Source organism: Artibeus jamaicensis, unplaced genomic scaffold, assembly GCF_021234435.1.
Source record: "Artibeus jamaicensis isolate MK-2021 breed Jamaican fruit bat unplaced genomic scaffold, CSHL_Jam_final scaffold_537, whole genome shotgun sequence".
Classification (NCBI taxonomy): domain Eukaryota; kingdom Metazoa; phylum Chordata; class Mammalia; order Chiroptera; family Phyllostomidae; genus Artibeus; species Artibeus jamaicensis.
In genome coordinates, this window is record NW_026522047.1 from 44,827,158 (window position 1) to 44,852,272 (window position 25,115).

At 51.3% G+C, this 25,115-nt stretch overlaps 1 protein-coding gene and 1 non-coding gene across 2 annotated transcripts; one reads left to right on the forward strand and one right to left on the reverse strand.

Annotated features, from left to right (window-relative positions):
* The first annotated feature begins 2,135 nt into the window (after positions 1–2,135).
* LOC119055690 (U6 spliceosomal RNA) lies at positions 2,136–2,239 on the forward strand. Its single transcript, XR_005083735.2, has one exon. It is a non-coding gene; the product is annotated as a U6 spliceosomal RNA (small nuclear RNA).
* Positions 2,240–10,672: 8,433 nt separating this feature from the next.
* CDC37 (cell division cycle 37, HSP90 cochaperone) lies at positions 10,673–19,748 on the reverse strand. The gene is made up of 8 exons (XM_037153963.2): positions 19,562–19,748; positions 14,421–14,702; positions 13,957–14,065; positions 13,735–13,850; positions 13,527–13,649; positions 12,462–12,644; positions 12,288–12,359; positions 10,673–11,205 (listed from the first exon to the last, which is right to left on the reverse strand). Exons 1-8 carry the CDS (start codon positions 19,661–19,663, stop codon positions 11,056–11,058), a joined length of 1,137 nt encoding a protein of 378 aa, XP_037009858.1. The 5' UTR covers positions 19,664–19,748; the 3' UTR covers positions 10,673–11,055.
* Positions 19,749–25,115: the final 5,367 nt, after the last annotated feature.

Genomic DNA, 25,115 nt, shown 5'->3' on the forward strand with positions numbered 1-25,115 from the left:
ATACTAGAAACGTCAGGGAATATAGGTACAAAGAAACAACCAGAACAATCTGAGAATTCAAGCTTAATCAATAACAGATCATTAGAAGAACACCCAAGATAAGATAGAATACTCTAGGAAATCAGGAGATGATCTCACTGCTTTCTTAGAGGGAATCAAAGTACAAAACATGTCTATAAAAGAACTCCTAGAGAAACTTAAAAGAAGTACCCTTAAAAGCCCCCTGCAACATAGGAATAGCCCCTCCTTTACCTTGAATAAGAATATATATCAACTAGACAGGCAAAGAAATAACAAAAGCTAGTTAGTTATTACAAACTAAACAGTCACTAGGGAGTCAGAATTTATGGTACACAGAAAAACATTTTAAGCAAAAAAAAGGTAGATAGCTAAGTTAGACATCACAAGGGCCTTATAATAAATTTCCTATTTTCTCTACTCAATCTAGCGTATCCTTTTGCCCTATGACAAATTCTGAGAAACTTTAATATACAATAAGATACTTCTAATTGATTAATGGCTCTCCTAGTAAAAATAATCTTTAACTAAATCTATGGGAACTTTCGTACTTTTACTGATTACCTTTGTTTTGATTTTTTCTGCTTAAATGATCATGTTATACTGCAAATATTAATCACTACCTAAAATGAAAATATAAAAACCTGCTTGTACTTGCAATAAACGGAACAGAGCTTCACTGTCCTTTGAGGCGTGTTGTCTGTTACCCAGCGCCGACACCTACCCTCACCTGTGGGACCCCTTGACCCGCTGCGGCTGGACCGCGGCTACTTCCTCAGATTATTTTATGACTCTTCCCCTTGTTTTACTTAAATCTTCAAACACTTTGCGCATGCTTTTCAACGTTATAAAAATATACCGAATTGTTCATGTCCTGCCACTTGATTCTATTTACTCAATAATATCTTGTTGGCTCAAATGGCTCTAGAATACTCCTTTTCTATGCCTTATCATATCTCAGCTGTGCAAATTGAAGGATCAGATCTTAATTGTCCAGCCCTGGCTGGGTAGCTCGGTTGGTTAGAACGTCGACCCCATGCACCAGGGTTGTGGGTTTGATGCTAGTCAGGGAATGTACAGGAAACAACCAATGAATGCATGGATGGATGGAGCAGCGAGTTGATGTTTCTCTGTCTCTTGTCTCTCTCAAAATTAATAAATTTAAAAGAATTTTAAACCTTATCTGTCCATTCTCCTGGTGATGGCTCATGCTTTCCAATTTTGTGGCTGCGAGGAACATTCTTATAAGAGAACATATGGTGGTTCTGTCTCATGGTGGCCATTACAGAATCGCTTACTTTTACAGGAACAGGTGGCCAGGCTCAAGGTCTAATTGTATGGGTTATAGAATGGCGAAGCCATTTAAATGCAGATAAACAGTGGACTCTCATGTTGAAGTCTGGGCACTGAGTGTGAAGGGGGGGCGGTTTCCTGGGGTTTAGAATGGTAATAATGAGCCGATACAGATGAGCCTGAGAACTTGAAACCGTAAATACCCTTCTCTGATGGAGAAACGGCCTTTCTACATGCGATATTGTGATGTAATAAGACATGTATATTTGGTCTTTGTCCTCAACTCCTGGCACAGAGCCTCTAGAACCCTTGTTAGGACCAACCATGTGATTCGAGGGTGGGACTTTTCAGCCCCACTTTACGTCCGTATACAGGGAAGGAGGTAAGTGGGGCTGGAGATTGAACTTAATCACCAATAGCCAGTCATTTAATCAATTGCGCTCATATAATGGTGCCCTCGTAAAACCCCAGACAACAGGATTTAGGAAGCACCCCTGCACCCCCCGATGGTTCTGGCCTTCCCAAACCACTTTTGATCTTCTGATTCCTCTTGGGTTTAGGCAGACCAAGTTCTTCCTGGGCACCCCAGATTGGGGGCAAATGTATTTTTTTTTGACGACATCCCATCTCCCCACCTGTTCCCTTTCCCATGCTGCCAGCTTCCAGCTGCAATAGTAAGTCTTTGCTTGTGTATGAATGGAAGCTTCTGGAGATGACTCACTCCTCCCTGTAGCCCCTGGTTCCCCTCCCCTTTTCCACCTGGTCATGGCATCTCAAGGAAGCAGGACCAGTAAGAGGCCTTCAGTTTAAAAACTGCACAAACAGTGCTCATTTCAGCAGCATGTATAATAAAATGGGAACAGTACAGAGACTAACACGGCCCCTGCACGAGAATGACATGCAGATTCGTGAAGTGTTCCATAGGAAGGGAGGAAGGAAAACAGCCCTGGCCGCCTAGCCCAGTTGGTTAGAGCATCCTCCCTGTGCACCAGGGTTACAGGTTTGATCCTCCACTGGTGGAATAAATGGCCTAGGGAGCTCTCTGGGCTCAAGCTACTGTCCTGTCCACTAGGAAAGGCTGGCAGTGACCTTCCAACCTCAGCTTCCTTTCTGCCACTGGGAGTGTAGCAGCGGGAAGCCAAGGGTGCCAGATTCCTTAACAGCTCGATTCCAGGGGAGGCGGGGCAGTTTCCGCTGGGCCTGGAGGCTGTACAACAGAGGACAGGGTGGGCCTGGGACCTGGCATCTACCTCCTTAGGAGGGACTGACGGGAAATGTCTGATGAGGGGACTAATAGCAATAATGAAAATAATCCCAGTAATAATAATAAATTATAGTAGTAACTCATATCGTCCCATCCCAGATGCTGGGCTCAGGGCTGGGTACTTAGAACTCTTCCGTTCTTTTAAAGTGGGACCAGCATGCCCACTTGACAGCTGAAGGAACTAGAAGTCACAGAGGCTGCGGGGGAAGGCTTGTGTGCTGTCCCCTACATCACAGGCCCAGCAGGAAGTCTGTATGTCACCCCAACAATTGTTTGGATTTTCCCAGGACAGTTGCAGGGAGTTCCCAGGTGGGGGACTTTGAGGTTAAAAGGAGGACAGGCTGAGCAAGCTAAGACAATTGGCTGCCTTCCCCAGTGGGTTTATCAAGAGGAAGCTATTAGAACTGGGTATTCCCCCGAACTCCAGAGGCCTGTAGGAAGTGGCTTTCCCACAGCTCCCTCCAGACCTGGGAAGCCAGGAGATGGTGAATTAAAAACAAAATCCCTTTGCAGCCTTTTGAATTGGTGGGTTCAGGAAATAGTCAAGCCATGAGGCTGGTTTGGAATCCTTCCAAGAAAGTTCTACAACTAGTGGGTGCATAGTTCCACAACTACGTGCGAACACATGATCTCTAGAAAGTTCCTACAAGCAGCCATGGGTGAGATGTTCTGTGCTGGTCTCAGGAGGAAACAGGTGTTTACACACAAAGGCTGGAGCCGGAGGGTCCGGGCTCACATCCCTACTCAGACACTGCCTGATCCTGGACAGTCCCTTAATCTCACTGTGCCTCAGTTTACTCTTCTGCAAAATGGGGCTAGTCAGAGTTCCAGACTCAGAGGTAATCAGAGTCTCAAACATGTAAAGAGCTTAGAACAGAGCCTGGTGTGAACTGAGCACCGTTACCTTTTTCATTTAATGACATTTCTTGGCACGCTTTCCTTTCCACTCTGTATAGATCTGTTTTGCAGAATTGTTTTATTGTGAAATATTTCGGACATTCAAAAAGGTAAAGAAATTTAAAAAAACATCACCTAGGCAAAAGGTGGAAACAAGCCAGGTGTCCATTAACAGATGAATAAGCAAACAATGTGGTGTATATATATATATAGTGCAGTATTGTTCAGTTATGACAAGGAAAAGACCCTGTCTGGGGCAGCTCAGTGGATTGAGTGCCAGCCTGGGAACCAAAAGGGTGCTGATTGGATTCCCGGTCAGGGTACATGCCTGGGTTGCAGGCCAGGTCCTTGTTAGGGGCACACAAGAAGCAATCTACTGATGTAGCTTACAGGTTGATGTTTCTCTCCCTCTCTTTCTCCCTCCCTTCCCCTCTCTCTAAAAATATATAAATTAAAAAAAAAAACAAGGAATGGAGTTCTGACACACGTGGATGAACCTTGAAAACATGTGAAGTGCAAGAAGCTTGACACAGAAGAACGAATACAATGTGACCCACTTATACGAGATCGCCAGAGCAGTCACATTCGTAGAGATAGAAAGTAGACAGTGGGAGCCGGGGGGCTGGGAGAGGGGCCTGGGGAATGAGTGTTCAATGGGGACAGAGTGTGACAATACTATATTGTATACTTGAAAGTTGCTAGGAAAGCAGATTTCTGAACAGTTGTCACCAGAAGAAAACGTTTTTGTGACTGTGTATGGTAAAGGGCATTAACTAGACTTATTGTGGCGATCATTTTGCAATGTATACAAATACCAAATCTTATGTTGTACACCTGAAACCAATGGACCTAATGTTATATGTCAATTATATCAGAGTTTTTTAAAGCTAAAAAAAATTCACCTGTGTGCCATCCACTCAGGTACAAAAAGAAAATAGCATAAATACCAACGAGAGCCTTGGCCAAGTAGCTCAGGAGGTTAGAGTGTCATCTGGGTACGTTAAGGTTGAGGGTTCAATCCCTGGTCAGGGCACATCCAAGAATCACCCAATGAATGTGTAAATAAATGGAACAACAAATTAATGTTTCTCTCTATCTAAAAATCAATTAGAAAATTTTAATAAAGAAATAAGTACCAGGGAAAGGGTGCTGATTTCACTCTCCACGTGTATCCTTTGAGGGAGCAGCCATCTGGAGGCGGCCGTGCCCCCCTGCGCGGAGGAAGACTGCTTTCTAGTCAGTAAGTACAGTCTCCTGAGTGCCAGTGCTGTGCCCCGGGACTCTGCAGACAAGAGAGCAAATAAAATGCCCTGCCCTTGGCACATGGACATTCTAGATGGAAAGACAGCAGGGAAGAAGAATAAATAAAATAATAAACAGTGTAGCATGTGGCGACACAATATGGAAAAAGCAAAGAGAAGAGCTGGGCACCATTTGTGACGGGCAGCCTGGGACTGTCTTTCTCACCTGAGGCGAAGCCACAGAGATGTCAGGGGAAGAATGGTCCAAGCAGGGGAGCTGGCCGGCTAAGGCTCAGAGGGGAAGCCTGTCCTTGAACTTATGTCATTCTTAGCCATCTGCTGGACTCTGCTGCTTGCTCTGTCCATATTTCTTTCTTTTTACTTTTTTTTTTTTATTTTCGAGAGAGGGGAAGAGAGAACGAGAGAGAGAGAGAGAGAGAGAGAAACATCGATCAGTTGCCGATGTCAAATTTCTAAGTATAACTTTTATGTATTTAAAAAGAAAGATGGGAAGCGGGGTGGCTGGAGTTGGAGGGAGTGGTGTGTGGGGGGAATAGAGACAATTGTACTTGAACAATAATTTTAAAATGTGAACGAAAAAAAATATGCACTGGCCAGCGTGGCTCGGTTGGAGCGTCATCCCTGTAGACTGAAAGTTCACAGGTTTGATTCCTGGTCAGGGCACACACCCAGGTTGCAAGTTCAGTCCTTGGTTGGGGTGCGCTCATGCGGCAACCAATTAGTGTCTCTCTCTCTCCCCTCCCCTCTGCCTCTGTCTCTAAAAGCAATGAAAGACAGTGTCCTTGGGTGAGGCTAAAAAAAAAAAAAATTGACATCATACTGAATGTATAATTTTGTTTCCTTAGTAGTTAACATTCACCTTTAGTATTTTTCATGTGATTAGAAATTCTTCATAAGCCTAAGTGTAAAAAGTGAAGTCACACAGAAAACATGGGTGAATTTGCCTTTTCAAAAATTGAGATATGCTGGCCATGTTTCTGTTGATTAATTTCATCCATATTGATGCAAGTTGATCCAATTCACTCAGTTTCATGGCTCTGTGGTGCAGCATTGTAGACATTAATTTGCTACAATTCTTTGTCCCTTCTCTCATGGATAAACAGTTATGTGTATGAGAGAATTTTTTTATTTAAGAGAAAGGAAGGGAGAGGGCGAGGGAGGGTGGGGGTTTGGGTGCGGGGAGAGAGAGATGCATTGATTGTTGTGTGTGCCCTGACTGACCGGGGATGGAGCCCACAGCCTTGGTCGTTGGGAGGACACTAACCAACCGAGCTACCTGGCCAGAGCCTGTGGTTCCCAATTTTGTGGTTTCAGTGGTTCCAAGAAACATGTTATACCACCATTCTTTTTTTGATGTTATTTTTTTAATATTTATTTTTAAATAAGTAATTCATTCACACGGTTCCAAATTGAAAAGACACAAAATGGTTTTGAGGAGAAGCCCCCACTCTGCCTCCGACACTAGATTGAAACAGGCTGATGGTTTAGTGGTTCCTCAACAAAGGTAAACGTAGAATTCCCCTACGGTCCAGCACTTGCACCTCCGGGTGTATGTGCAAAAGAAAGCAAGGGCTCAGAGAGACGCTTGTGCATCGACGTTCACAGCGGCATAACCCATAGGAAGCAGTCGTGTTCATCGGTGGATGAGCAAAATGTGCCACATCCACACAGTGGAATATTGTGCTGCTTTCAAAAATAAAATCCTGACACGTGCTTCACTATGGGTGAACCTTGAAAAGATTATGCTAAGTGAAGTCAGATACCAAATTACAGATATTTTATTAATGGAGAGTTAGTGTTTAACGGGTACAGAGTTCCTTGTACTTAATGCCACTGGATCGTACACCTGAAAACGGTCAGTTGTATGCTATGTACATTTTACCACAACTTTAAAAACAGACCTGTGCAAGCACCTACTGTGTGCTGTGGTCTAGGCCCTGGGATTTTGCCATGAACAAAACACAGGAGCCCAGGCTGGTGTAGCTCAGTGGATTGAGTGCGAGCCTGCAAACTAAACAACTGTGGTTCGATTCCTAGTCAGGGCACATGCCTGGGTTGCAGGCCAGTTCCCAGCAGGGGATGCACCAAAGGCAATCATACATCAATATTTCTCTCCCTCTCTCCTTCCTTTCCCCTCTAAAGATAAATAAATAAAATCTTAAAAAAAAAAACAAAACAAGAATCCCTGCCTTGCAGGAGCTGACACAAACTAGACAAACACTAAGAAGCAGGATTCACGGTGTATGGGAAGGAGGCCAGTGCTAGGGACAAAAGAAGTTGACAGGTAGGGGGTACGGGGTATGGAGTTTAACTTTCCTTGGCACCCAGGTGGAGCCACAAATACAGGTTGTCCATGAGTAACTGTGGACTGAGGGCTCCCCCTTCCTGTGGCCACAAAAAAAGCAAGTCCTATTACCCAGCTTCCACACCTTGGTTCCTGATGGGTTCTGCCCGTGGGGAAGACGGACAGGAGACCAGAGGTGGAAGAGCAGCAAACAGGGGGTATCTGACCCAGTTCAGGCAGTGGTCCCTCTGCATATCCTGCAGGGAGCTCCCTCTCACCCCCCGTAGCCCTGGACTCAGGAATGGCTCTGCGCTGCTGCTAATTCTTGGGGGTCTCCCATGGCAGAATAACAGGTCCCACCCCTGAAGAACCCGACTATGTTTTGCTACATAGCAAGGGAGGATTAGGTTGCAGATGGAACTAAGGATGCTAATCAGCTGACCTTAAACTAGGGAGATGAGCCCGAGGGCTCAGCCTAGTCACAAAGATGCTTAAAAGTGGAAGGAAGAGGCAGAAAAAGCAGTTGGAGGGATTCGATTCAAGGACTTCGCTCATGTTTGCCATCTTTGAAGATGGAGGAAGGGGCCATGAGCCAGGGAATGCAGGCCTTCCCCAGCAGCTGGAAAAGGCAAGGAGGCAATCCTACCCAGAAGGCTCACAGTCTGGCCAGTGTCTTCATCTTAGTGTGCGAGATGTCTGGCCTACAGAACTAGAAGATAATACATTTGTGTTGCAGCTACCAAGTTTGTGGCAGTTTGTTACAGCAGCCATAGAACACTAATACACTCAACATATGTCTGTTCATTTTCCAACCCTGCTCACATCACTGACACCAGTCCCTCTACTCTTTTCAGTGGAATTCTCTTTCCCACTAAGCAGTCCTGCTTCTGGGAATTTTTCCTACATCTGGGCAGTCTATACTCATGGGAAATGGTACTTATAAGGGCATTTCTTGTGGCATTGCTTGAAAAAGTGAAGATTAGAGGAAACCCGAGTGTTTCTCAAAAAGGGCTGGTGACGTAAGTGCTGAGATGTGCACACACAGAGTTTTCCACGTGAGGGAGGAAGAATGAGGAAGTACGGCAGACTCTAGTGTCCAGTGAAGAAATCGAGATGTGTCTCACAGTGCAGAGTGGGCTACTCGTTGTGTAAAAAGAAGGGAAAGGGATAAGAATAATTTGATTTTACAAAAAGAAACCTTGGGAAGTCACAAGAAGCCACAAAGAGTGGGTCTAGATATCAGGAGCAGGGAACCAGCTGGATGGAGGATGAGCAGAGAGGGAGGTGCTCCTCTGTGAACCCCTGAATAGCATTTGGTGTGTGTTTGTTTGTTTCAAGCTCTTTACATCCACGGTTTACCTAAAACAGTTTTTCTAAGTATGATGGTTCTTTCTTGCATGAAATGAGTGAGGATGCAAAAGGGGAAGGAAAAAAAAGGCACTTGGCAGTTTGAAAGTGACAGATTATCTTTCTATAATTAGATGAGGAGAAAACCGAAGAACCCCTAGGAAAAAGCAAGATTCTTCCAGGTCCAGGCATTCGATGAGATATTCAGTCACTGCGCATGTCCATTGTCCGTCAGAGACTTGGCAACACGCATGTCTGAGGGTAGGCTAGTCTGACATCCCATAACCAGGTGGCTTACAGGGCTGTTCTTTCCACAGTCGCTGGCTGTGCCCCAGGCTAATGGGGTGCTGGTCTGTTCCCACAAATCTTTATCCCAGTCTTCATCACAAGGAGGGCACTGCCATGTGCTTTCAGCCAGGGTGTCTCGTCCGAGGTTTCTGGTTCGGTCGACGACATCTGGGGCTCTACAGCTTTTGTCATCACAGCTTGAGATACGATAACTGATTTCAGTTCAAGGAGCCTGATGGTGAGCATTGATGGGCCAATTTGCATGCAAGGATGATTCTTTTTGCACTGGATAAGCTAAGGAAACCTGCAGGCCCTGAGCTGGGGGTTTTAGCATAGGGACATTGTAAGTTTTTCAGGGTCCAGGGAATCCATGTGAGTTTCTTCCACATTGGAAATGAAGGAGCCAAGTGCAGTTTCAAGGCCCGCTCTCCCAGTCGCCTCCACGCCACATGGGAGCCCCAGCAGCCAGCCTTTGATGTTGTAAGTCCTGTGACCTACTAGGGCCAGAGCTAGGGTGAGGCGTGAAAGCAAAGAGGGTGTCAAAATACTGTGTAGCCAATATAAATACTTTAATAATGCAGTATTTTCAAAAAGCACAATGAACACAAAAGTCCATGAAGAACAAAATATTGATATTTTAGAAATCAGTTACAGTGTTGAGTTACAGAAAAGCCTGAGGCAAATGGAAAAATTGGGAATATGGAATATCTTTGAAAGCTTTCACAGTAAAGAATTAAAAAGCTGGCAAATCCTGGATGGGAGAGGTTTATCCAGGGCCTTAAGAGAGGGGGGCTCCCTTCCTGGCCATCCATATCCCCCACCTGCCTCTCATCCGTAAGAAAAGCATTAGGTGGTGTGGCTCACTATTGCCCCCTTGTGGTGATCAGCCTGGGCACATCAGCATCCTAGGGGCCCTTAGCTTTGGGAAGTTTATTTAGGAGCTGTGTGCTAGGACCCCATGTGGGCACTGAAAATATCTCAGGATCAGGAAAGACTCCATCTGTGCCCTGGTGGTGCTCACAGCATAGTGGACACAGTGCACAAGTCAGCAAATTTAGGCACTTGGACAGGTGAAGCAAGCTGCCTGGCTGGTCAAGAGGGGCAGCTCAGAAGGCTGGTGGAGGGCCTCTGGGAGGTGGCAGCGAGCTCTGGCCTTAGCAACGAGCAGCTGCTGGGGGTAGTGGTCCCCAAGTGGGGCCGGCAAAGGACTTCACTGGTTCGATATTTCATATCTTAAGCTGGTATGTCCTTGCTCATTGTACTATCTCTGGCCTTTCCTAGGGCCCAAATATTTATCTTTTCAAAGGAGCCCCATTTGAAGACACCATGGGGGTGTACAGGCAGAGGGACAGGCATGCACCAATGCCCACTTCTGTGTGAGCATGTACATGCCAGGCACCTGCCTGCTTGTAGCACTTGTCTCCTATCATCGCAACCCCGGGAGGAAGGCACTACCATCACTCATTGTACAGGGACCAGTGCTGAGGCTGAGTAAGTCGCCCAAGCTCACACTGAGAAATTTCAAGTGCTCACAGATGGGTGAGGCAAGAAGAGTAGGGGGACACAAGATGAGGGCAGGAGGAGACTGGGTAGGCGGTTCAGGGTCTAGTGAGCCTAGGGAGGGCCATACCCTGACTGGTGTTCATAGGTGCACTCTGGCCACTGCGTGTTGGGGTCTAGTGTGGGGCAGGTGTTCAGGCCAGAGGTGACGGGGACCTGGACCAGGGTGGAGGCCATGTGGATAAAGAGCAGCGGTCAGGTTGAAGGTGTTCTGGAGACAGAGCTACCCACATGGAAGGGCAGGTGTGGTGAGGGAGACTTGGAGGAGTGAGATAAGCCACAGAGGTGAGAGGCAGGAGAGAACTCGGGTGGAAGAGAACGGACCAGCATGTGTCTGGCGCACAGGAACTGCCCAGAGAGCTGGAGGGCAAAGTGTGGAACTCAGGGGTTCAGCCACCGACACTCACCAGATCCCCCCACTCCCAGAAAAGAGCTGTGCCAACAGCCCTTGCAACGCTGTACAGAGCATCTGAAATCCTTTATTGGAAGATCACTGCTGTTTACCATATAGAAGACTAGACAGCTGACAAACAGTGGCAACAGCCCAGTGACTGGAGCAGGTCCCTCAGCTGGGGACCCTCCCCCCTCCCCTGTGGATCAGCCTAACCAACTCCACCCCTCCCTGGACCCCTGGGCCTTTGGCATAGTGCTGATGGGGGGAGCTGCAGGCAGCGAAGCCCCTCAACTCAAAGCAAGACTTGGATGAGTGCTGGGAGGTGGGGGCGTAGGGGCAGGTCTCTCAGGCTGAGGGTGGGGGAAGTGACGGAAGCCAGGAGCTAGGGCAATGGCATCTATTTTCGTTCTCTGAAAAGGGGTGCACAGAAGCCTGCAGGCAGGCAGGGTCACGCGCTGACATCCTTCTCATCTGGATGGCTGGCTTCCAGCAAGGGGTCCCCAGGGCCCGCCTCCTCTCCCTCCTTGGCCTCACTGGACTTGGAGTTGGGGACCCAGAGGCCTGAGTCGATGCAGCGCTGCATGTGGTACTTCGCGTCCTACAGGGAGAAAGGCAGACAGACAGGTGAGGCCAAGCTACCACCTCCAGGCAGCCCACCTGTCTCCTGCACACCCTGAGGCCTGCATCCACTTATCCTAGATCAGAGCTGTCCAAAAAGACTGTCTGCAATGATGGAAAGGGTCCATATCCTGTGTTGTCATCTGACATGGCAGGCACCAGCCACATATGGCTACCAAGCACATCAAATTTGGCTGGTGCGGTGAGGGACAGAATTTTCAGTTTTCCCTAACTTTAATTCAAACTTAAAACCGTGCAGGTCCAGAAGGGTCAGCAAACATTTTTGTAAAGGGCCAGATCAAAACATTTGGCTTGCAGGTCGCAATTACTCCATCCATCACTCCTCAACTCTGGTTGGTTACAGCACAGAATCAGTCACCGACAACGTGAAATTCAGTGAGCACAGCCTCTGCATACCAGAGACAGGCAGTGAGGCTGTGAGCCAGAGTTCGAAGACCCTTGGTCTAGAGCTCATTCCCCACAGAAGCTTCTACAAATCCCAGAAAGATCATCTGACTGACCCATCTCACAGATGAGGAAACCAGTATGGCCAACCAGTAAGCCAGCTGGCAGGAATGCATCAAACCCAACTCTATTAAGATCCATCTCACAGCACTGTTACTGCTCTGAACAATTATTGCAGCCAAGGTTTACCAGCATCTGCCGTGTGCCCAGCCCCTCCCCCATGTGGCCGGTGAATTACAGGAGAGAATCTGTGGCAATGATGCAGTAACTGATGCCGAGGAGGAACCCCTCCTTGGGCCACCTCAAGTCAGCGGCGAGACAGGGGCAGCAGGGTGTGGAGGCTGTACTTATAAAGGACCACGGTGACAGTGACACTCAGTCTGGAAGCCAGGCACCCAGCAGGTGCTCAATAAATGTGAGTGTGTGACACCTGACTGCCTCGCATGCCAGCCACACAGTGACCCAACCTCCCTGATTCCTTCTAGAAGCCCAGGAGACCCTCCTACCAGCAACGTGGACAGCTGGCCTGGAGCAGAGCTGAGGGACGCACCGCTGGCCAGCATGGCTAATGGGTGAGCCCGGGACATCGTAACTTACGGTGGGGTCCATCTTGCTAATGGCGTCTTGGAGCATCTGCACATCCTTCACGTCAAAGCATTTCTGAAGTTCCTGTGGAGGCAGAGGGGCTGAGGTCAGGGCCTCGGTGCCTAGAACACCCAGGGGTCCTGCTGGCTACCTGCCTGCCGCCTGCCTGGGGCTGAGGCTCCGCACCTCGGGCAGAGACTCGTAGACCTCCACAGGGTCCAAGCCACCAGGGCCAAGCCGCTTCTTGCGCTCCTCCTCCTCGTACTCCTTCATGGCCTTCTCGATGCGCAGCTTGGCACGGCCCCGCACGCGCTCCTTGAAGGCCTCCAGCTCGTCATTGAAGCCTTCCATGTACTGGCGGTCAGCTGTCTGCGGGGAGCAGGAGACCAGGGGGGTTTGAGGGACCCAGGACCCTCCTGTTGCCGGTCCTCAGAGACACCGTGGGGCTTGAGTCTCTTCTCTACTTCATCTAGTCTCCACCTCTAAGCTCAGACTGCACCACCTACACAGGCTGACCTCGAAAGTAGTGTGGTCTGGTTCCAGACCAATGCAATAAAGTACTGCAGTAAAGCAAGTCACATGAGCATCTGGCGCCACAGTACACATAAGAATTACGTTTACAGTATATGGCAGTCTAAGTATGCAACAGTGTTATGTCTTAAAAAATGTACATACCTTAATTAAAAGATATTTAATTGCTAAAAAATGCTAACCATCATCTGAGCCTTCAGCGAGTCGTAATCTTTTTGCTGGTCTTGCCCTAGTAACATCAAAGATCACTGATCACCGATCACTCTAACAAAAATTGTAATAATGAAAAAACACACAATACCTACTAAGTAATGCATTAAAACGAGGTGTGCCTACATGCGAATAACCACATGCTTGCATATCCCCCTGAACCGTGGACTCTGACACCCACTTCCTCACTGTCCTGCGGGGATTTTCATGGGCGGCTCAAACCCAACGCAGCCACTCCCGAGCTCTGGATCGTGCCCCGCCCCCACACCTGCTCTGCCCTCAGTCTCCCCTGCTCAGTGCGGGGAGCTCTATTCTTCCAGATGCTCAGGGTAAGAAACCTGGAGGTGCCCTTGACTCTGTCCCTCACCCTCTTTCAAAATCTGTCCGGAAGCCACCACCTCTCATCTCCTCCGTGGCTCAGCCCTCTCCTGAAGTATAAGGTGCTGATCACACAGGCCCTGGGCCCTGAGGACCACCCCTCACCTCGCCACAGCTACTCTGGGCCTCTACCTTGATCTTAGTGAAGAACTGCCGGAAGCAGGCACGGGGGTCCACCTTGAGGCTCTTGGCCAGCTCCAGGATGAACTGCATGACGATGGTCTGGTGTGCCACTTGCTCCATGAGTGCACATTTCTGCCCAGGGAGAACCAGCACAGCGTCACCAAGGGGCAGCCTAAGGGTAGAGCAGCTCTCTGGCCCCCGGGCACACTCCACTGACCTCCTCCACCTCTAGGTCAATGCACCAGATGACCAGGTAGTTGGCTGTCTCCTCGCAAACCAGGTGGGAGTTGTCTGACAGGTACTTCTGACTGTCGTCCCAGCGGTGGAGCATGCCTGCGACAAAGCGTTGACAGGGTGCTGGAAAGACCCAGGGACCAAGAGCCAGCCCGACACACACAACTCCCAGGCCCCCACTGGTGGTCCCCTGCACCCAGCTCACCAAAGTGCTTAATCTGTTTCTCGTACTTCTCCACAAAAGTCTTGTGTTTCTGCTCCCTCGCCTCCTCCGACTCCTCCTCCACCTGCTCGGGCTTGGTGTTGACCATGCTCTGTGGTGGGGTGAGAGGGGGAGTGGGCTGGGGTGAGGCCTCGGGGCGCCTCGCACGTGGCCGGGCGGGCCGTGGCCGCAGCGCCCATCCCATCCATGGTGGCGGCGGCGATGGCGCCATGAACATCAATGTGGCAGGAGCATGAGCGTGGCACATGTGGCCTCGGACTAGGGCCTTTGGGCAGATCAGAAGGGGACCGGTGGGGCGCTTCATCCACTTGACACCCCTGTTCCTCCCACACCCCCGATCCTTCCCTCCCTTGACCTGTGCAGTCCTCAACTGCCCCCCAACCTGCCAATGGTCACAGAGCCCACTCAGGGTTACGAGTCCCTGCCAGCCCCCCACTCTCACATACCTTGCTGAAGCCGTCTTTGCTGAGCGTGTCCACATTCCAGGGCATGCTCTTCTCCTTCTTGCGCATCTCCTCCACCTTCTGCTCCCAGCTCCGTTCCTCCTTGCGCAGCTGCTGAGCCTCGGCCTGCAGCCGATCCAGCTCCGCCTTGCTGCCCTCACCCTCGGCCACCTCCAGCTCCTTCAGTTTGCGCTGGCACTCAGCCAGCTTGCGCTTGCACTCACGGCAGCTCCTGTCCAACTCCTCCTTTTCCTTCTGGAACTGCTCCATGCGCTCTACCCGGGCCTGTGGGCAGGAACGGCCCATTACTCTGGAGAAGAGCCTGTCCACTGACCCCGGCCCCATCCCAGCTAAGGGCTTCCAGGATACACCTGGGATGGTCTCAAGGAATGTCTGTGCTAACCTGTGTCCTGCTTCCACACTCCCCCACAGACATCTACGCACACCTGAGTCATGGCAGGTCCCTCCGCTGCTCAGAACTCTTCACGACTCCCACCTCACTCAGAGCAAAAGCCCAAGTCCTCCCCGAAGCCAAGTGACAAGGCCTTACATGATCTGCTGTCACCTCTGTGCCTTCACCTCCTCCTGCTCCCCACCCCTCCGGCCACACTGTCTGCCTTCCCTTTTCTTGGACCCATTTTAAACCTCAGGGCCCCCAGGCTCCCCCACAGCTTACTCCCTTGTATCCTTACCACCTTGACTCAAAAGTTGCCTCACAGGTGAAGCCTTCCCTGACCACCTCACTGGAGATCAAGACTTCCTCTTAACCCCTGTCCTGCCTCATCTCCCGTCTCAGCACACGTCACCTGCAAACATCCAGCGACAATTATGTCTCATGATTTGGGCACTGTCCCTCCCCAAGGATACTGGCTTCGTGCAAGTGCGGACAGGTCTTTTCACTGCGTCACACACACACTGGCACATAGTAGGGGCTCAGAAAATGCTTCCTAGATGAACAGAGATCCTCCACCAGGGTCTTAGGAGCCCCCTCTTCCTTAGAATCTCTGTCAGCAACACCAGGGCACCATCCTGTCCCCCAACCGTCTCAGTCCACCTCTGCCTGGGTGTCCTGCAGGCATCTCCAACTCCCTGTCCAAAACTGAGCCCACCATTTTACCCCCCAAAATCTGGTCTTCTGCCCTGTCCTCTCTCAAGATGGGAAAACCACTCCCACCTCCCACTCCATCTTCTGCACCCCACTGAGGCCTGCTCACTGGCCCCTGCCCGCCCCCCACCCCTGCCCCGCTCTGGCACCAAGAGCCAGTGGTTTCCACTGTTTGATGGTTCTAATTCACTCCACTGAGAGTCTTGAGCCTGGAACATTCACGAGGCCCCCTCAGCTCTGTCTGCAGCACAGCATGCCCTCTGGAGCCCCATCTTGGTGCCCAACAGCCTCCTATGCCCCCACCCTGGATGTTTTACCCAAAATGTCCATTTCCACTGTGCCCTACACTCAGTGACGGCACCCATCACACCGCTCCTTCACTCAGACCCCATTCAGACGCCTATCACATCACTCAGTGCTGTCTGCTCTCCAGCCCTGCTGGGCTCCACCATCATCTTCCTGGGCTCCTGGCAGTGCCTGCTCAGTGCAGAACTGTGGACTAAATCCAACACCACCTTCAACTGCTGTCCCCCAATCCAGACTCAGAAGCTGAGAGAGGAGTCTTTGAAACATACACATCGGACTGCAGCCTGCCCACCGCCCCATCCTGGAGTGGGGACGGGACCCCTGACCCCTGCTCCCAGCTGCCCAGCGGACAGCAAGGCCCGGTGCAGGGCTGGGCCCCAAATGCACGGCCTCTCCCCTACCTTCCGGCCTCTGCACATGTGTTCCCTTGCACCTGGAGCTCTCTGTCCCTTACTGCAGTTGCTTTGCCCAGGTCTCAGCTTCCACAGAGCCTGGCCCAAGTGCCTCCTAAGCATCAGCATCACCGAGTCCCAAAGGCCCCTGTGTGATCATCAGACAATGTGGGAATGTGGAGAGCAGCCTCAGAGCCCCAGGACCTCGGTCACATTCCAAGGTCACTGTGTACTGCCTGGGTGTCCCTGAACCTGACCTCCTAACCTCTCATGACCTGTTTCCTCATCTGTCAGATGGACACTGACCTCACCAGACTGCACTAAGGAGAAGCAAAGATTGTAAATTAGAGCAAATGGTCTAGGGCCGTGGACAGCCAGCAAGCACCATCTCCACGCCAGCTACTGTCACCACTATCATCACTGTTTGCCCAAGGGGACAACTGCTCTCTCTGAGGAACATTATGGAGTTCTGTACTTCAGAATGACAAAATGGACTCCGAGGGCTCAGGTTGATCTCTGGCTGAGAGTAAGGGCTCGCCAACTGGGAATGGTTGTTACCACATCATCACAGTACCCAATGCCACCACTCTTCCTGGTGACATGTCCTTTGCTAAGGCCCTTAAACCTCTCCCTGCCTTAGTTTTCCCCTCTGTGAAATGAAGCTTCACAGGGTGCTGTGAGGATGAAATAAACGACTCCACAGCAACCGCTCCCACACCGCGCTCAGTGTCTTGCTCTCATTATCACTGTCGTGGGACTGCCACCAGCACAGTCCGCCAACTTGCTTCTGTACCGATTCGAGGCCATACCTCCAGGTCCCAGCACAGGGCCAGGCATATAGTGGGTGAGAATCGAGAAACCGGGGCCCCTCTCAAGTGCTTCAGAGGACTGACGCAGACAGTCCTGAGCCTCAGCTGTCCCCGTGCGGGTGGGGGTCGAGGTCCTAGCCTCATGGAGGGAAAAGAAAAAACAGTCCTGGCCTCTGCAACCTGTCTCCACGAGGGCCTGCGTCGCCCTAGAGACTTCTCACTGACCTGTGAGGGGCTCTCGGGTGGGCGTCATGGCTGCCCTTGGGCAGCAACAGAAACCTACCACCCTGCTGGTCTCGGCTAGGCGGCCATCAAGTTTTTCCTGGTGCCCTCTGAGTGGCCGCCAGGGAAGCTGAAGCTAAATAAAGGCCCCCCTCAGAGCTGGCGGGGGCAGCTGCCTGCCTGGCCTGGGCTTTACACCTTGAGCAGGGGCTACAGCAGGCTGGGCAGAGGCCATGGCAGTGGGCAGGGCTGCCCTCCTACCTTATAGATGGGGAAACCAAGTGTCATGGATCCTAGGTCAGCACAACTCACTGGAAGGAGCCACAGGAAACCAGTGGCAGGTGACTGAACAAGGGAGCCGAAGGGCTGCGGCTCACCTGTTCCCTTCTGGAACCTTTGGAAGTTCTTTTTCTTTTTTAATCACGAGAGGGAATTACCTAAATAATAATGATGACGACGACAGTGACTGAAGTTTACAGAGAGCTTTCACATACTATGTGCTGTCCCAAAAGCATTACACACATTAAGATGACTCCCATAACAATCCCATGGGGTTGACACTATTAATATTCCCAGGTGGGGAAACTGAGGTACCAAGAGATCAAACAATTCGCTGGAAGTCAGGTAGCAAGTCAGTGCTCAGGAGCCAGGATGTGAGCACAGGTGGCAAGGCCTGTGCCCAGAAGCTCACCAGGCCCCCATTTTACTGACCCCACCGCTCCTCACGGGGCCTGGACCAAGTTCTTTTCAGACCTCATCTCATTTCTAGGGCTGGGATTAGAACCCCGGCTTGCTGGAGACACCGAGGCCCCCTGTCCCCACCACTCTTCACTATAGTCTCAGGCTTTCGGCAGCGGGACAGGAAAAGGTTCTGTGCGGAGGAGGGTGGCGGGCGGAGTGGGGGAGGAAGCGGCTGCAGTATTGAAGGGGCCTCCTACCCAGCACGACCAAAACAGTCTCCACAAAGCAGTACAGATTTAACCTCTTTATGAGACAGAAATATGCGTACCCGAAATAGTCTTTAACACTTTGTAGAGATTTTAACTATTTCATAATACATGTTATATGTGACCAGAAATGGAAGTGCTAGAACTTTCTTCTTACACTCTAGTGGTTTGTCCAACAGATATATTACTGCTTTAAGGAATGGGCTGGAAATGGGGCTGGGAGCAGTCGTAGGGCCTTGGCAGGATGGGAAAGAACCCTTCCAGGACTTTCTGAATAAATGACTAGGAGTGGCCACTGGGGAGAGCTGGGTGGAGCATTCCTAACTGGAAGGTTCTGAGAGGTACACACCCTCAGTTTCAGAGCAGAACAAGCAGAGGTATGTGGATGCAGCACCTATGATTTGGGAGAGCAGGTGTTAAAACACTGGGTCTTATGAAAGCCATTCTACTGGTTTGTAAGCACTGCTGGACAGGAAGAGGGGCAGGGAACACTCAGACTAGGGATTCTGGGGTCTGGATTTGGGGGCAATTTGATAAAAGAAGGGGCAGTGAATTTGGAATCAGGCTGGGAGAGAGTTCCCGCTGAAAGTAGGGGCAATCTGGGTGTCTGAGAGCAGCAGACCGGGCTGGGGTTGGGAGGAAGGCGGGTGGGTTTGGAGGAGGTTCCAGTGCTGGGAGAGGTTCCTACAGGAAGTTGGTCCTGGGGTGTGGGCAGGGCCAGAGTCTGCAATACCGACTTGCAGTGGGGCTCTGGCTAGGAGGGAAGCCATCAAGATAGGGACTCCTGGTGTCACTGGAAATGGGGTCTACTCTAGGTGAGAACCAAGGATCCTAATAGGGGAAGAGGCTGTGGGTGTGGGGTGACTGATGTCCCAGGGCAGGAACAGAAATTCCAGGGGAAGCCAGAGTTCCTTGTTCTGTTTGGAGGAGTAGGATCTCTGGATCCGAGTAGGAATCACCCTCATACCCAGGGAAGCACATCGCAGAACAGATTCAAAGTACTAGGGACTCTAGGAGCTGGGGAGAGGAGAATGGGAATCCAAGGTCAGGAGTGGGTACCCAAGCAGGATCAGGGTCTAGACTCTGAGGCAGAGTTCTGGGTGTAAGGTGAAGGTCCTAGACGGGACTCGGGGGCACCTCCAAAGCCTGTCTTGAGAATTTAGGCTATGAGGGAGATGCCTACGGCATGTAGGGGTCCCGGCAGCTCTGAGGTCACAGAGTTGAGCCCCGGGAGATATTAAAAGCCCACACCGGTGGGAATCCCAGGTGTCAATGGCGGGTCCCTGTAGATATAGAGGATCAGAAGTCTGCAGCAGAGTCCCGGGAGGTGGGGGAGGGAAGGGGCTGGGCACACGCACTCTACCTGGTGTCGCCAGCGGAACAGACTGGCCGTGTCGATGTTGGGGTGCGTCTCGTCTTCATCGTCAGACACCTCGATGTGGTCCCACACGCTGTAGTCCACCATCTTGTCCTGTGGCCCAGCCCGCTCCAGCTCCTAAGGCGACAGTGGCGGTGGCAGAAGTGTCTCAGTCCGGGCCCACGGAGCTCCGCCCCTTCCGCTTCCGCCAGGGCGCACACACCCCGCCCCCGGCTGACGACGAATCCTTAGTAACTGCGGCGGCGGCTCTGGCGACCGGGCTTTGTCTTAAAGGGCCTTGAGCCGGCGTTCAGGCCTCCCGGAGCCCCAGCGGAGACCCAGCGTTATCCGGCGTGGGGTCCCGGCTAGGCACCTCCTGGGGGTATACGTGCGGGTCCCCAGCCTAGCACCACCCTCATCTCCTGCTGCCTCACAGTGGGAGTTTGCGGCAGCCGCAGGTCGGGGGCAGTTGGTGAGACCAGAGGAGGGGGCTGTCCTCTAAGCCAAGGCTCAGTAACAGCCTGAACTTCAGCGAGACCTGCCTCTTGCCCTCCGTGAATCGGGGTGGGGCGTGATCTGAGGGGACCTTCCCAAAACGAGGGGTGCAGGACCCTGCTGTGGGAGAGTCTAAGTGGAGCAGGGATACGAACCTGCCCTTGGTGAGATCTGAGTTGGCCGCGAGGTGGCTCTGCCTTGGGGGGCTGGTATTTTCCCGGTTTGGACCACAGCCTTCTTGTCCCGTGCCTATCTTCTGCCACTTCTGAGCGGGGATTCGCGTATACATCCCCTCTTGAATCACCCGGACCCCCTCACTACATGTCTGGGGAGCATGTCCACGGCGACGTCTCCCTTGCGGCCGCTAGGTGTCGCTAATGTCTAGCCAGTGGCCAGAGCTCCCGGCCTCGCGCTGGGTGGTGGGGGAGGAGGCGGCGGGGATAGTGGAGGTGCGGATGGGGGCTTTCCTCGTCGTGGTACCCGAGGACCGCTCACAGCCTTTCTTCTTTCCTGTGCGGGCCTTCTTCCTCCGCTGGACTCTAATGACTCCCGTTACTTTGAGCTTGGGCTATCCAGGCGCACTTTGGTAAATCCCAGCCCATGCTTTGTAACCCGGATAAAAGGTCGTGTTGTGCAGCCTAGGGCCAGGATTATCTCAGATTAAAGGATGCTCCATGGGGGTCGGGTGGGATGGAAGGAGCTCCAGCCCCTGGAATGAGGGGAGCCTTTTCCTAGACTTTCCCCGAGAGAGCATTTGGACGGAGGAAGCTGGAGGAAATGGAATAACGGTCTTCAAATTGGGGGGATGCCCCGTCCGAGGGAGGGGGTGGGGCTATCCAGACAAAAGCGCCCGCCCCTGCACCTAAGAGCTCCATTCAAACCCACGAGTGGGCGGGCGGGAGCGCAGGAGTCCCCCTCCGCTCCCCCTCCCCCTCCAGCTGGGGCTGTCCAGCATATCAGCGGCCGTCACGGCCTGGGCACACGCTTGCACAGATCCACACACCCCAGCGGGTCTCGTAATCGCACAGACGCACATACACACACCAGGAAATACCGGGTCTGAACATCCCTGTTTCCCTCCCACCGCCCCACTCCTCCCGCTGGAGAGGGCGGGGCATCCCCTCCCCTGCGCTCCCTGCAAGGTAAGCTTTCAGCGGCGAGCTGTGGTGGGGAGGGGTACTCGGCACCCCGGAGGGAGGGGTCCAGGACGGTGGGGGCTTCCCACGCTCCGCAAGAAAGCTGGGGCCCCCAGTACACCCTTTGAGGGCTTCAGGCCTGCCTCCGGGCTGAGGGTGTGTGGGGAGGTCTATTTAGGCCGGGATTCCCAGGTAGGTGCGGGAGTTGCAGGGGAGTCTCTCCCTGGCTTTGGGACTGAAGCTGCCTGGCCCCAATTAAAAAGGGTCCCAGAAGACCCTGCTCCCAGAGTTGAGGTCAGAGCGCCAGAAGCTCCCCATCAGCGCCAAGCTTTTTCTAATCTCCTGCCAACACAGCATCGCCAGCCCTGGAGACAGAACTCCCTGAGTTGTTTTGCACTGTTCTTTGGTTTCTCCTCTCCACCCCGCCCCCTGCCCCAACCTCCCCAGCCCCCACCAGCGTATTCCTTGCTGTGTCTCTTGAACCTGTGAGGTGGGGGAGGGGTGAGGCAGGGAATGCTCCTCTGGGCTCTCCAAGTTGCCTTTGCTGCATTCCACAGCTACAACTTTTAGCTGTAGTGGGACCCAGGAAATGGCTTTGCCTTCCTGAGCCTCAGTTTCCCCACCTGCAAGGTGGGTAATGACACATCAAGGCACCGCTAGGTCATGCACGTGAGCCTGCTTTTGCTTTATTTCTTAGCTTATTTCCCACCTACTTCCCAAGTGCCTACTATGTGCCAGGGCACAGTAGCCAGTCTGTGGGGCTGCAGCAACTGAGACCAGCTGGGTTCCTGCTCTGCGGCCCCTCAAGACTGGTAAGGGAGCAAGATCAGTGTGTAAACAGAAATACTCAGGGTGATTTCAAACAGTGAAGACTAAAATTCCATCAGGCACAGACAGTGGCCAAGGTAGAGTGGTGGTGCTGGAGATTAAATGAAATTTCTGGTTTGTATCTGCTTTCCTTGTTCACTTCAGCACCACGAGGGCAGGGCCAGGTCCAGATCAGTGTTCAATAAATGTTGAAAGAATTAAAGAGGGATTAGATTAAGATTATTTCCATAGCAGTTAAGATCTGGAAGGAGGCTTAGGAACCAGTCCATCTATCCATCCCATTTTACAAATGAGGTGAGTCCATAAGACCCAGAGAAGGAAAAGATGTCAAAGGTGACAACAGATGTCAAAGTTGATGACGTGTCATCATTCCCATAGAGGTGAGGACCGCTGAGGGAATGATTGTCAACTGCTGGGAAAGGAAGAGAGTAGAGACCAGACCTGGGCACGGGGCCCCCCAGGAGCCCGTGATACCCAGCCAGCACCCAGCTCCCTCCCCATACTTTGCAGCCAGCCCTGCATCCATCCATTCAGCAGTTACTCAGCCCTACAATATGCCAGGTGCTGGGGACAAAACAGTGAACAAAATGAAACTCCCTGCCCCTATGGACCTCACATTTAGTGGGGCAAACAAACAAACAAACAAATGAATAAATATATAACAACAAGTTGTGATTAGGGCAGTTTGTAACAGGAAAGAAAAATGGAAGGGTCCACTTTAGGTTGGATATCCAGGAAGACCTGGATTTGAATAAGCTATACAAACACATGCCTATACACACATACACACTCCATCCAGAAAAAAGTAAGCGCACTAACCAACACTCTATACTGAGAACCTAAATAATGTGCCCGAGGCCATGTAGCTCATGAGTGGCTGAGCAGGTCTGAACCCAAACTCAGCAATTCTAGTCTCTGCGGAAAGCTGCTTCCTGCTGCATCCACATGCACCCACCTCCCCCCTCACACAGACTCATCACAGTCACAGACATACGTCCAACCTCATGCCCACATAGACTGACGTGGTGTCACCTGTCACAAACATTCCTACAGGCATGGTCTCAACTACACAAACTCAGACTCAAAGTTCCACCCATCCAGTTGCACAAACACTGCCGTGTACAAAGTCTCATGCACACACATACTTGTGGCCTCTAAGTTTTCCCCAGCCCACTTTCAGTATAAGCATGGAGCTTGTCAGGCCTGGATGCTCAGGGCCAAGGTTTGGGCAAGGCCTTTTTATCCTCACTTCCTTCCTTCTTTTTGGCCACCCATCCCCATAGCCTGCTGAAGGAGGTGGGGGCATGTCAGGCTGGGTGAAGCCAGCCCTCCTCTGTCAGGCCAGGCCAGCAACTCCCAGGCTGGACTGCTGCTGATCAGTGCTGACAAGTCAGGTGGGAGAAGAGGCCTCTCAGCCTGAGCCTGGTGCCAACTGCCCGTAGTGGCCAGCTCCACCATCTGGACCCTCCTCCCCAAACACCCTGCTGCCCAGGGGAGGGGAAAACTCGATTAGAGGCTGATGTCCTGCCTCCTGCGTCCAGCTTTTTGCCAGATCTGATTTCTGCAAATGTGCACAGGTCTTGGGACAGTGATGGCCTGCACGTCTCCTCCCTGGCCCAAGGGGCTCCTCTGGCTGTCCACTCCTCTATTCCTTCCTCCATCTCACATGTCCTTAAGCACCTACCATGGGCTGTTCCCGGCACTGGGAATGTAGCCAGGACAGGCTACAAAAATTTGCAGAGCCTAGGGCAAGAGGGAAATGCAGGGCCCCTGTTCAAAATTATGAAAAATTTTGAGATGATAGTTAGCACATTAAACCTTCTAAGCGAGGGGCCCTGTGGGACTGCAGTTTGCATATCTATGAATTGTACTTCTAGAATGAGACAGAAAAATCCACGGCCCTCATGAAACTAAGAAGTCGGGGAGAACAGAAGCATAAAGATATACATCAGGACAATGAGAGCTAAGAAGGAAAAGCTGAGTGAGGGGAAGAGAGTGATAGGGTCAGGGGAGGCATCTATGTCAGGGAAGGATCTGGAAGGAGGTGACTTTGAGCAGAGGCCCGCGGAGGCCTACAGGAGCTGAGGGAGTCAACTGGATTTGTTCATGTATTCGAGAGCTATTTGTTGAGCACCTACTATATGCTAGCATCGTCCTAGCAGGGGAAAAAACAAACCAACATCCTGACCTTTTAATCAAAGGACAGGCAAAAGCTAATAAAGATAGAAGGTAAATTCTATGTCTTGTTAGAATGGTAAAAGTCTAAAACAAACAAAACAAAAGTAGAGTCAGGGAGATCGGGGGGGAGTGGGAGGAGCACAGTATATCTGAGATTGGTTTTTTGGGTGGAGAGAAGAGCAAGTGCAAAGGCCCTGAGATCTGAATGTGCTGGGAGTGTTTGAGAAAGGGTACAGAGGCTGGTAGGACAAGGGGGAGGATGGGAGGAAGTGAGGTCTCTGTGCATGTGTTGCTGTATTTCATGTCTGTCTATGGCTTCATGTGTCAACAACAGTGCTAATTGTAATTATCACTATATAAAACAGTGGTACTGTTTTGTGAGAACCTACAATTTACCAGGCACTGTGCTCAGAACCTTACCTGCATTGCTTCACTTCATCTACACAACCCCCCTCAAGTAGGTATGAATATTACCCCAATTTACAGACAAGGACAATGAGGCTCAGAAAGGCTGGGTGAATTACCCAAGGGTATACAGCTAATGAGAAAAATAACCGGGATTTGAATGCAGGTCAGTGTAATTCTGGAAGCCGAGCATGGCCCTTGCTACATGGCCCTTTCTCTGCCTGTCTGAGCATATGCATTTACATAGGGAGGAGCATATACATAGGGAGGGTGCCTTTCTCTCCGTGTCTTATTCATTCATCGTTCATAACACTGTGCATGGGGGACCTAGACAATGGAATGGATAAGCAGTTCTTGTCCTCACAGAGCTCCAGTAGGGAATGCAGATAAATTACCCCAAATGATGAGTGCTTTAATGGGGGCAGAATAGGCAGCAGTGGGAGCTTGGAACATGGACTGGTTCAATCTGGTTAAGAAGTGGGGGTGACCTCTAAGCTGCCTTTATACAGTCATCCATT